This window comes from Haliotis rufescens, unplaced genomic scaffold (assembly GCF_023055435.1).
Source record: "Haliotis rufescens isolate VD_foot unplaced genomic scaffold, xgHalRufe1.0.p SCAF_1, whole genome shotgun sequence".
NCBI lineage: Eukaryota > Metazoa > Mollusca > Gastropoda > Lepetellida > Haliotidae > Haliotis > Haliotis rufescens.
Window position 1 is genome coordinate 81,726,163 of NW_025963779.1, and position 14,140 is coordinate 81,740,302.

Genomic DNA, 14,140 nt, shown 5'->3' on the forward strand with positions numbered 1-14,140 from the left:
GTACAAGCTTAGAACAGTTTTAGTGGAGAGCTGAGGAAAGGTTTAGAATTTTTGTTAGAATAAAACTTTAATAGCTTCCAGCCAAGGCTTTATGGATTCTGTGCCTGCCAAGTGGATTTCTTTGAAAATGGAGCCTCTCTAAAGATTTGATCAGCAAGCTTACAAAACTTGGGTTGTAGGCAGGAAGAGACATGTATAGGTTTGTGCCCTCTTCAAGGGAGATATGGATTTTCAACCCTGGAGGTGGACATGATGCACCCCGGTGGTATAATAATGGAAGTGTTATATCAATTTCTGCCCGCATTGGCAACTTCAAAACAAGGGAATTGGCCAAATTTAACTTAAGCTTCAGGTATATCAATGATCTTATATTGGTCAATAATAATTAAATAGCCAATTCCCTTCTACTGGTTTACCCATCTGATCTAGAAATAAAAGAGACCTGTGAATCCATCTCATCTGTTTCATATTTAGATGTTTGTGTAAAGATTTAACGTGCCAAAACAATCTCCACAAGGCTTGCATGACAGGAGAGATGACTTCAACTTTCCAATAGTCGATTTTCCCTTTATGTCGAACAATATGTCAGAAGCTCCAGCCTTTGGTGTTTACATTTCACAACTTTTGAGGAACGATCGAGCATGTTCTTTCTACAAAGATTTCCTAAGCGTCATCCAACTCTTACATAAAATTGTTTGATCAAGGTTACAACATTCAAGGCCTCAGTAAAGCTTTCAACCAGTTTTATGGTAGACATGTGGAGGACATTTTCAAATTTGACAGATCAATGACAATGATGTCTGATGCAATTCCCAGTTTTGACTTGAACCATATGTTCCCTTGTTTTTTCAAGTGGACACTTTACTTGCCTTTGCATGTATTTGTGATGAGTGTGGTCGGTGGGGCAGGATATGCTTACATTTTTGCGAACGCCTGGTATCAACACAATTTGATAGTGATACAGAAACATCAGCTCCTGATATAGTCGGAATTGTAAAATGGACTCTGCGTTTAGTAGAGTAATTATAGCTTTTATTGAACATTTGATATTTTCATCTAATGGGTTTTTTAAAGTTTTTTAAGTTAAAAGCAGTGACATCATGATGTCAGGTTACCTCCAGGAATTCATGTACACATTTCAATTATATTTAAAACCCCAATATTATTTTGTTATCAGCTTTTAAGTTATTGTACGAATTTGTATTGAACATGTCCACACAGATGATTTCGATGGAATTGGTAATTTGAATCTATTGGGAGTCAGTGAATCAGAATTATTTGCTTCAATAATAGTGTTCTCAAAATCTCAGAGAGTTCTTCAATTAGACATAGCCTTGAAGATACTGACATTTAACATATGATATAGGATTGAAATTTGAAAAAAATTTAAGATTAGCTTCTGATCAAAGTCATCTGATATGTATCTGTGAGGGCCTTGTGGTGTACAGGTTATTGTTTTCAAGTCACCTTCAAGTGGATTTTTTCACTTGTGAACATACCATATTTCCTCTAAAGTAATGTCAGTAGTGGGTTGGGTATAACACCTTGTTTCACCTTAACACAGCATGCAAGCTATGTGGGAGGAAAGCCCAAAATGATGTGCAGTGTAATCCAACTAGGTTTAGTAGACTTACAGTTTAGAAAAGCCTTGATTGTAGCTTGTTCATTGGTAAATGTTATACTTTGTTTCCATAATAGTCTACAACTATGTTGTGGCCTAAGTTGGTAACTACGTGGTGGCTCTAGTTGGTGATTAAATGGTGACTCTAGGCAATTAAGTCAATCTAGTGTAGTTAATTTAGTGGTCAATAGTGGTATACTGTGTCGTAGTAGGGTCTTCATCATAAACTGTGCTATGGTATCTCAGTGGGCTAACACTATGAAACCACTCACACACACACAGGCAGACACACACACACAGCCACACAGACACACACAGAGAGGCAGACACACTCAGCCACACACGCAGGCAGACACACAGAGGCAGACACACACATACACACAGACACACACACAGAGGCAGACACACACAGCCACACACACACAGGTAGACAAACACAGAGGCACACACACACAGGCAGACACACACATGCACACAGGCACACACACACAGCCACACACACAGGCAGACACACACAGAGGCACAGACACACAAAGGCAGACACACACACACACAGAGACACACACACAGGCAGACACACACATACACACAGCCACACACACAGGCAGACACACTCAGAGAGACACACAGAGGCAGACACACAGCCACACACACCCAGGCAGAGACACACAGAGACACACACACACAGAGGCAGACACATGCACACATACACAAAGAAACACACACACAGAGGCAGACACACACAGCCACACACACAGGCAGACACACACACAGGCAGAAACACACACACAGCCACACACACACAAAAACACACACACACACACACACACAAAAACACACACACACACACACACACACACACACACACAAAAACACACACACACACACACACACACACACACACACACACACACACACACAAACACACACACACACAAAAACACACACACAAAAACACACACACACACACACACACACACACTGTCCTAAAGACATGTTGGTGCTGTGACTGTTACTAATGACATGAGTTGGTAGGTCCGGTCTATATTGATATCTGATCCTCTTGAGCATGTGGACATCTATCCAATCAGCTTCGCGAGGACTGTGTACAATTGCCACCTGGAGGAACCATCGGGTCGTTAAGGGCTTCAAGATTTGTTCAAGCTATTTCTTGATTAGCTGACCTGTAAATAGATTATTGACCTGATACCCAAGTAGGTTAAGCTTCTTCAATGCCAGTTTGGGAAGCAATCATTCATTTCAGAATGAACAGAGTTCTTATTTTGGTTGAGTGATTCCAGTCAGTCAAGGTCCACGTATTGATTTTGTGTAAGTTTATGTCATCTCTTTGCTTCATTTATAAATTTCTTTCTGCTCAGATGATAAAAAGATCCTCATTCGGCACTGATTTAAAAAAGGCAGTTCTCATTAAGTTTTATACAATTTAGTTCTATGGTTTCTTATTGATTTCTTGAAATTGATCTATATTTGAGAAAGATAGACATGGTAAAATATTGATTTCGCAATGTCTGTGCCAACATTCATCAAAGTTGTCTAAAATAATGAAAATAAATGAATGTATTGCAGGTTACTTACCCATGACGTCAATGTCACTAAAATACTAAAGTAACACATACTATAAGTCAGTATTTCAAGCACATGCTTATTACATTAAAACATGTATGTTATATGTCATGCAAAGTAGAGTTATTCCAATAAATCAAGTACACTACTGTTCAAAATAAACACCCCATTGGTCCTGACCAGGGCAGGAAATTCATGGCGCTATCAGAAAAGATTTTTGTTTGACAAGTAAACCAAATGTCCTACTCTTGTACTCCAATCATTACTGAGGGAACATCTATTTGAACAGTACTGTACTTTGGTTTTGTTGCCAGATATGTCCTATTCTGATGCTATATTGTTATTGTGTATTTGAACGAAACTTGGCAAATCTATCAGTCACATACTGAAGTGGTGCCTTTTGATATTTTGGGATTTATCGAATTTTTATTTTTTATAATTTTTATGGAAAGAAGTTGGACATAGACTCCACTTTGACTACATCTTTAAAACTAATAGGTATTCTTCCTTGAAACTATGCATACATATGAAAAGTTTGTCAGCTGGTGCCTTTTGCTATTTAGGGATTGTTAGAATTTATATTTTTTTCCATTTCCCTGGCAACAAGTTTGACTTTGACTGCTCATGTTGGTGTGTACCTGACATAGAAATATAAAGTTCCGAATCCCAATTCCATGGTATTGTTTTGATAGCTCAATAACTAATCTTGTATACTGACAAACAGATCAGATAGAAATTCTTCATCAAGTGGACTTAACAGGGAGATAATTTATTCTTTCGAATTTGTAGGGGCCGGGGGGATTTGTCATCTTCTGATGACTCTTGTTTGTATAGCGTTGCGCTGAATGACTTGGACCAACAAGAAGACAGCATACACTGAACTCTGAACCAGTTCATGATGAGCGAGCACCTTACCTATTGGCCCTGTCACCCAGATTGTATGCTGAAGTGTATTTCTGTCTTGCAGGTACAAGTGACCCATATGTCAAGTTCAAGGTCGGGGGAAAACAAGTGTTCAAAAGTCGGACTGTCTTTAAGAATCTTAACCCAAAATGGGATGAGAGTTTTTCTGTTGCAATTGAAGACATTTACAAACCTGTGCAGATCAAGGTGTTTGACTATGATCGAGGCATGCATGACGACCCCATGGGTGGCACAGAAATAGAGCTGACAATGCTGGAACTCAACAAGTAAGTTTGTCATACAAGGTTCGTGTTATCCATTCTGTAAACCAATCTGATAAATTGGTACCCTGATTTGATAGATATGCAAATTAGGTCTCTTGGAAGAACAACTTTCAAGCTGCATACATCAATCTTGAGGAACATACAGTGTTCTTGTACCAACTCAGCGGTCGGGTAGCCTAGTGGTTAAAGCCTTCGCTCGTCACGTCGAAGACCTGGGTTCGATTCCCAACATGGGTACAATGTGTGAAGCCTATTTCTGGTGTCCCCTGCCGTGATATTGCTGGAATATTGCTAAAAGTGGCGTAAAACCAAACTCACTCACTCACTCTTGTACCAACTCAACTAAAATGTGTAATTAATGTGAATAGCCCTACCTTTGAACATTATACCTAACCAGCAAATGACAACGCTAAGACTGTAGAATTCCATGATACGGTGTGGGGTGATAGCATTTCATTTGAATGTCTAGAGAGTAATGCATCACTTTATTAATGCGAGGCACAGACACTGGTGCTGACATTAATGCCATTATGTACTGTATGTATACTACAGCCTACGGATGTCCTTCTGGTCTCCTTGCAATCCTCCATTGACCAAGACTGTGTTGTGCATCATGGCTGTCACAGTGTCCTGCTGTTGTCACAGACGTACGTGCACTCTCTGCACTAATGATGTAGTTAGGGCAGTTAACATTCGTGGGCTGTAAGTCATGGGTGATCAAGGAAACTGATCAGGCAGACGAGGTGAGGCATCCAACTGTGGGAGATGAGGGTCAATATGTCACGTTGGAAGTCAGTGTGGCCTCCATATCAGCAGATAATACTAGCTACTAGTTAGACAAGTGTTACATGGCAGACGTCAACATTCATGCGACTCTGCTTGCATGATACTAACAAATTGTGCTGGGGGGTGAGTGAGTATGGTTTTACACCCCTTTTAGCAATATTCCAGCAATATTCCAGCAATATCATGGTGGGGGACACCAGAAATGGGCTTCACACATTGTACCCATATGGGGAATCGAACCCGGGTCTTCGGCATGACAAGCGACCGCTCTTAAAAATCCAATGATGGTAGTCCACGTTGACTAATAGCATTTGAGGAATAATTCTGAACCAGTTCAATGATACAATTTTGCTACAAATTGAAATTGAATATGAAAAAAACCCAGAAAATGTAAACCAAAGAAACATTTTTGTCTCATTCAAGCGGATCTCGCTACTAACTCTGTGAACTTAGTTAAGTAAGGTTTCCACTAATCCCCTGAACTAGTCTCAAGAGAAAAGAACTTTTAAGGCTGTCATTGGCCCAGTAGACAGTGCATGGGCTGCTGCTCAGAGTAAAACTGGGTTCTAGTTCACACATATTTTGTGAAGCCATGTTTGATGACATGCTTTGAAATTGATATTGTTGAATTCTACACATTCATACACACAATGGGAGATGTGCATGTTTTTGTGCGCTTCTTTCTGGCACTGATGTATATACAGTCTTAATGAAGTGTGTGACAAATTGTGTTTTGACTCATTTGATAATACATATGTTAAGTGATACCAAAATCTTGCTAAAATGTAGAAGCTGTCAATTTTAGACAATCAGGGAGTGAGTGAGTGAGTTGGGTTTTAAGGATGCTTTGAACAGTATTACAATTATAAAACAGCATGTCAGCTTAATGTGGGAGGAGAGCCTGAAGTGATGCAGGTCTCAGACATTTATTCCTTCTGTGAAACCCATGAACATGGGTATGGTGCTGACAAACCTAGAAACAATCGGGGCGAACCAGGATTCGACCCCAGTGTCATAGGTTTCTGGCATCTCCAAGGGATTCAACTCTGCCCAGCATATTGCCACCCTTTTGACTATTGGGCCACCCGTGCCCCCAACACGAAGACTACATGAGAGTGCAGAGTGAGTAAACGATTGAAACCGAACTTAGTGATGCCATGACCCTTACGTCTGCTGTGAAACCATCTGACATGAAGAATAGTAAATTATTTTTGCAACTTACCCCAGAATATGGTAGTGTAATTTAGGCTGAGTAAGTTAGAAAGGTAGTGGAGATTTAATCACATTATTGTGAGGTGATTGGAGGTAATTTGCAGACACACTCAGAATCAGTGATAAATATTCACACTGATCAAGGTGTCCACAGAGATGAAAAGAAGTCAGGTTTCCATACATTACCACCTTTAATCATGTTTGAGTCTCTCAGAGCCATCTTGAGCCTTGTTTGGCAGATGTCTGTTTACCTTTTCATGGGGTGCCAACTTAGTTTGCTTCATTAGTGTATAGTTCATCAATTTTGGCACCTGTTTCAAAGTCTACATTCACGCTATTTGACGCTTTAGTTGTAGGCAAACACATCTTCCCGAGACTGTCATGGGATAAGGTTGCTATGACTCTGTAAAGTATTAGGGGTAGGGCTGGAACGAATCCAAATTTACCACCTGGGTACTCATCCCTCTGAATGATAACCATTTGGAATGTCATTGTATAACAAATGGGACATTAATAAGTACCATGAAGAGCATTGTGTGCTACTTGGTCTAGTGTGATATTCAAGTATTATCCAGTGTTTCAGTGAGATTACCTGTATGTTTGTTTATAAACTGTGTTTCATGCCTCATGTAATGATTGTCAGTAAGTGGATTCATCACCTTGGTTCCAATGGGGTATTGGCTTTCCAGTGGGGTGCTTTCCATTCCAATGGGGTATTTTCCTTTCCAGTGGGGTATTTTCCTTTCCAGTTGGGTATTTGCCTTGCCAATGGGGTATTTGCCTTTCCAGTGGGGTATTTGCCTTTCCAGTTGGGTATTTGCCTTGCCAATGGGGTATTTGCCTTGCCAATGGGGTATTTGCCTTTCCAGTGGGATATTTTCCTTGCCAGTAGGGTATTGTCCTTGCAATTGGGGTATTTTCCTTGCAAGTAGGGTATTTTCCTTGCCAGTAGGGTATTTTCCTTGCCAATGGGGTATTTTCCTTGCAAATGGGGTATTTTCCTTGCCAATGGGGTATTTTCCTTGCAAATGGGGTATTTTCTTTGCCAGTGGGGTATTTTCCTTGCAAATGGGGTATTTTTTATTCCAATGGGGTATGTGCCTTTCCAATGGGGTATGTGCCTTTCCGATGGGGTACGTGCCTTTCAACTAGAGTATTTTCCTTTCCAGTGGGGTATTAGCCTTTGGATGATTTTAGATTTTACAACTTTACTATTAAAGTTTCGGTCTGGATCTGATTTTTTTCTGTTTTCTTATGACATTTTCTCTGTGCCTACAGATGTACTGAGCTGCGACTGAAGCTGTCGGACCACAAGACAGAGTACATGGGGTACCTCGTCCTCAACTGTACCTTGATCCCAAAAACCCAGGAGGACAAGGAAGTGGTAAGTCAGTGCCGGACATAATGAAGTTTAATACTGTTGAATATTTAGTTTTTAGGTTCTATTGAATCCCACCCACAGTCATGGGTTTTGGCCAACACCTAAGGTCAAATATTAGGAAATATTTGGACATTTTGGCTGTGACCAATTCCAAGGTCTAATATGGTGAGTTATTTGTCTTGACCAATCACAAGGTCTAATATGGTGGGGTATTATTTATGACCAATTAGTAAGTGTAATATGGTGGAATATTGGTTATGACTAATTCTTAAGTCTAGTTTGGTAAGATATTGGTTATAACCAATACCAAAGTCAAAAATGGTGGAATATTATTTATGACCAATTACAAAGACGAATATTGGTTATGATCATTTCCTAAGTCTAATATGATAAGATATTGGTTATAACCAATACCAAGATCTAAGATGGTGGAATATTGGTTATAACAAACCTAAATATCTAATATTGTGAAATATATGTTATAACAAATCTCAGTCTTATTTTGTGCAATATTGGTTATAACAATCCCAAAGGGTCTATTGTTGTGATTGTTTTGTTATATAATCAAACACATGGTAATATGAATTATGGTTCATGTGAACAACAATTTCATATATCATGACATCCCTTGGAATTATTTGTGCAGTGGAACTTCATTAGTTGGGACCCCCCACCTCTCGAGCACTTTCAGATATGTTTCATGCATACAAAGGATCATTATTCTTTACACTTCATTTGTTCATCTGGAAAATTAGTGAATCAGGCTGAGTTTACTGCGAGTTCAACTATATTTAGCTGTTCTGTTAGTAAGCTGGTAAATGGTGTATGGCCATACATGCTTGCCCCAGGATATACTTGCAGCCACATCACATGCATCCAATGGTCCGGGAACAAAAAGGCCGCATTTGAGGAGCTACTCGTACCTGGATAAGTGCGGTATATAAATGTACATTGTATAATGATAATGTTGAAGACATGATTCTCAGTAAGTACCATAACTCATCCTGACACTATAAGCATCAGGTGCAGCTGTTCAAACTGTTTATATTCAACACGGCTGTATTGTCTGATACAACGAGGATGTTAGTAAAGAGTGTCCAGTCATAGTATTGCATAATGTCCCTGCTATGTAAACAAGTGACTGAATAATTCCCCTATGTTATGTGAGGTGAAATTGGGTTCAAGGTTATCACACTTCCATAGCGATGTGCATGCATGTGTGTGGCTGCTTGTACTTGACCAGACTAATGCTGGTTTATAGTACTACCCACTGAGATATGACACACTTTCACATGGTTACCTGATACAGACATGGTTTTTATCTACATCTAAGAATGTTAGCTTGTTTCAAAGACTGGCTCCTGCTCAAGTATTACATAAAAAAACTTCCTGAAAACCTCTAAAACAGCCTGTTTGACACAGTTTGGCCTTCTCAATGAGTTAAGTGTTGTACATCCCCACAGTTTGGCCTTCTCAATGAGTTAAGTGTTGTACATCCCAACAGTTTGGCCTTCTCAATGAGTTAAGTGTTGTACATCCCCACAGTTTGGCCTTCTCAATGAGTTAAGTGTTGTACGGCCCAACAGTTTGGCCTTCTCAATTTGTTAAGTGATGTACGTTCCAACAGTTTGGCCTTCTCAATGAGTTTAGTGTTGTACGTTCCAACAGTTTGGCCTTCTCAATGAGTTAAGTGTTGTACGTCCCAACAGTTTGGCCTTCTCAATGAGTTTAGTGTTGTATATCCCAACATGTATTTGTTGAAATAAACAAAATCTAATTCTCATCGGCATGAAAACATGTCAACATTCATAGGTGTGTGAAAGTCTTCCTCATTTCCTATTATGTGCATTCCGACATCCAGGAAGTGCCCTTATCATACCTTGTGTCCTCTCATCTCAGCTTCCTTTATGCTAATGTTGGATATTTTAGACTTCACATGGAAAATAGTTGTTTTTATACATTATGTAGGGACTAAAAGGGATCAGAGTGTCAGATTTGGTGTCTGTCCTGGTTAACTGTGTGTCATCCCATCGTGACAGCGTGGGATATTGCTCCTAATTTCAGTCACTGGTTTGCCAGGTCCAGATTTGATTATTTACAGACCGTCAGGATAAAGCTGGAATATTGCTGACTGCAGACTTATACATCATTCACTCCATTTTTCAAAAGTCGTTGCCAGGAAACCAGTTTGTTCAGTTCAAGATTCCACCATGCATTCTGTCAGTTCTCATAATGGTTTATTAACACAGACAGTCATGACAGAGAGACAGACAGACATGTTGTTTTAGCATTTTGGGCCAAATGGCCTATGATACAACTGAAACTAGTTTTTTGATCACATGACCATACATTTATACAGAGTATTTCATTGACTGATTTCTTAAGCTGAGCATATGTTTCAAATAAATAGCAACAGATTTTATTACGTTCACATTTCATGAGTTGATATCATCTATCGTCAATATTTCAAATTTATTATCACTGTAAATGATATTCGTTTTCAGTATCTCCATTGTTATTGCATAACGTCTCACTGTGATGGCACTCTACTGATCTTCAATAAAAAGTGACATTCAGATTATGTAAGGATATTCTAAATTTACATTGATTGTTTGTTGTTTAACGCCGCACTCAGCAATATTCCAGCTATATGCGGTGGTCTGTAAATAATCAAGTTTGGAACAGACAATCCAGTGATTGACATCATGAGCATCAATCCGTGCAATTGGGATAAGATGACATGCATCAACCAAGTCATCGAGTCTGACCACCTGCTCCCATCAGTCGGCTCTCACGACAAGCATAGTCGCCTTTCACAGCAAGCATGGGTTGCTGAAGACCTATTCTACCCCGAATCTTCATGGGTCAAAATTTACAGTGAGGTTTTATTAGCAACTTATCCCAAAAGCATATACAGTAAACTACGGTTACAACGAACTCAATGGGAGCACTAGTTCTAGTTCATTATAACCGTAGTTCGTTATAAGCAGGTATACAGCATATAAACAGCAAATTCCTGGGACCAAAGAAACAGTTTGTTATATCCGTCAGTTCGTTATAAGTTTGTTATAAACGTAATTTACTGTATTCAGTTCTGGTTCCAACGGGGCGGTCGGGTAGCCTAGTGGTTAAAGCGTTCGCTCGTCACGCCGAAGACCCGGGTTCGAATCCCGACATGGGTACAATGTGTGAAGCCCATTTCTGGTGTCCCTCGCCGTGATATTGCTGGAATAATGCTAAAAGCGGCGTAAAACCAAACTCACTCACTCACTCTGGTTCCAACATGGATATAAATGTGCTATAATTACTAAGATCACAGGAAGATGATATACATCCCATGTCAATTTTGAATGAATATGTCTTTCACACATTGCTTAAGATATACCAAAAACATTTCAACATCATCACATCTTGTGTTATTACCATGCAGTAAATGATAGATGCCGAATCCTGCTTAGCTTGGCACCACCAACATTTGACATATTGTGTATGTTTCCCATCAATCAGTTGGTCCTGTGTGAGAGTGAGTTGTCACAGGCTGTACCAACAGTCAGTTGTAAAGTTGGATATCCCAGATGACAATCACAGATGTCACAATAGCTTGCATCATTCGCCATCATGGAGAAATATTTCCTGATGCGCGTTGTGACGTCTGCAGCCGGTGGAAGATACCTGCTTTCTAAGTGTGTGTTTTCCTCATGGAGGGTATAAATGCTGTATTGCAGGTTGAGTTGAAAACATTTCATTTGATCTGTTAATATTCATATTTTGTTTGGTTTGGAAATCTATTTGCTTAAGGAATATATATTGGTATATGTCTATATGGATGTCACAGATGTTGTTGGAGTATTTTGTCTCTTTATTTATTATTTGTTTCTATTTGCTCATTTAGCAATTATTTTTATTATTATTATTTATATCCTTGGACTTAGGACATATTACTAGAAGCTCATGCTGGTGTCGTGTGTGTTTCATAACATGAATATATATCTGTGAGGACGCACTCCATATATGTATTTTATGTCATTTATATATATAAGTCTTGAGGTGACTAGTATCAGGCTGTCACAAAGGCTGCATTACTAGGTCTCTCCTGCCTAGGTGGTTGACATCGAGGATGTTTATCCATTAGGTGTGGCTGAGTGAGTTTGGGTGACATGGATTTTGACTGACATTGGGCTCATATTATCAGTCACTGGTTTGTTTGGCCTAGGTTCATGACCGGCTACAGTGATTTAGCCTAACTATGTGTTGTAGTGTTGTAACTCCTGGTTTTACTTGTGTTCAGGGCAAACACAATCTTTGTCTCATTTTACAGATGAGCCAGCCACAGATATCTGTCTGTGATTGAACATGTGATTAATTCTACCTCTACTTAATTCAATGGAGAATGATCAGCTCCTTACCCATGTGCGTGGGTTTCACCAGAGTAGCAGACGTCTGACACCAGCATCTCTTTCCCCCTCATTAAGCCGACTTTCTGTGATGTAACTGAAATACTGTTGAGAGTGACGTTAAACACTCACTCACTCACTCACTCACTCACTCACTCACTCACTCACTTTGACACTTTTTTATTCTGATACATAGTGACTTCCTGCCTGTATGCTGATTTGAGGCAATGTAGTGACTTACCTGTCTCTAATATTATAAGTTATCCACAAGTCTCGAGAGGGACATGGGTTGATGTACCCTCTATGCTAGTTTATGTTCCCCGGCCCGAGCCTGAAGGCTGGACAGTGAATTTATCTTAACACACACCTTATTATATTGCAGGTATGTCTTATGGGTGCATGCTTTTAATCCAAATCTGTATGAATACCACAGTTAGGCAAAATAGCAGACGACAGAAAACAAACTTGAAGTTATTCCTCCTTGATCTATTTCATTCAGAACATTTCATAAATATCAAGAGAATGGCTGCTTACATCATTAATTTGAGATACAAAATGCACTTGGTATCATGCAAATGTAATACCCACAGATCAGCAATTTAAGCAGGGAACAAGACATGTATCTTACATGTTAGCGGGGTAGAATTGTCTCAGCCAATCAGAATCCCACATTCATGGTTAAGGTGAGAAAATACAGTTTGTGTCTTGTCTTGTATTGCGAGACAAAGCATGTAATGTTCTTCTACTATCTTTCAGTGTTCCCTTATATCTTGTTCTATAGAAAAAACATAAGGATTATTTTGTTTTCTACAGCCTCTGTTGCCTTATAATCAACCGCCATTTTAGGAAAAACTACTCAGAGCTGTGGCATGTTTTGGAAAAAGTCCCATTCTAACAGAACAAAACATCTTAGACTTAAAGTAAATGAATAGTTTCCCTTTTCAATTTTGTAAAAGGTCACTTCTCTTAGGCGGCACGGCTAGAGTGATGGGAGTTGTCTTTGAGTCTGATTGAGCTGTGGGAATTGAAGTGGGAGGAGTGGGTGGGAGGGCCTCATCTCAACATTTTAGTAATTCAAGGTTTAATGGTTGCGGCTCAATGTATCTACATGACTGTTGGACCTGTGAGGAATCCGGGTTAGAATAGGTTCCCAGCAACCTACCCTGGTCATTAGGGGGGACCAAATGGATGCAATGGTCAGACTCAGTGACTTGGTTGATTGTGTGTCATCGTCAGTCACTATCACTGTCGATATCAATCACTGGAATGTCTGTTCCAGACTTGGTTATTTACAGGCTGCGGTCATATGGCTGGAATATTGTGGAGAGCTGTGTTAAACAACAAACATATGTCTGTTGGTGAACTGTCCACAGACAGCGCAGGCATCTTTTTATCTTCGACATAATCAGACCCTTTTGCAAAACACAAGTTTCCCACTTTTGTAAGAACAGAAGTGCCACACACACAGTATAGACTTTGTGATGATGCATGTTTATTGAAAAAGCCTGTACAGATTGTAGAATCTGAATCTGCATTGGGATGTATTATCCCTTTCACCTGTAGCTTGTTGTGGTAAATATGTTAGAATCGCAGCGATGTGCTTCACAAGCCAAGTACCATTTCAGCTAATTACTGTCAGGTAGACCCCCACGGCAACGTGATCTACATGATCAGACCCATGTGCCCAGCATGCAGTTTCACAACGTACGAAAGAACAGAATTTAGCTTACTTCATAAACTTGGTGAATAATTTCATGCTCATTTAATTACTTGTTTAAGCCATGCATCAAAAGATTTTTATAAAATAATACAGTTTTGTATGTTAAAGCATTGTATCCAAGGGCTGAAAGTGTTTTTTTAATATATAGTATGACTCAACTGCAAAGAATTGGCATGATGTGTCTGCTGATGATCTGAAAATAATGATTTGTCACACACACACACACACACACACACTCACACTCACACACACAGA

At 39.5% G+C, this 14,140-nt stretch overlaps 1 protein-coding gene across 9 annotated transcripts in view; it reads left to right on the plus strand.

The window, feature by feature from the left end:
* LOC124136883 (multiple C2 and transmembrane domain-containing protein 1-like) overlaps window positions 1-14,140 on the plus strand; it is a 198,341-nt gene that overhangs the window by 121,289 nt on the left and 62,912 nt on the right. For all 9 annotated transcript variants that reach the window (XM_048402229.1, XM_048402225.1, XM_048402231.1 and 6 more), the window contains 2 exons: window positions 4,173-4,395; window positions 7,669-7,774. In XM_048402229.1, the coding sequence (XP_048258186.1) occupies window positions 4,173-4,395; window positions 7,669-7,774 (329 nt within the window). The remainder of the gene's footprint in view (window positions 1-4,172; window positions 4,396-7,668; window positions 7,775-14,140) is intronic.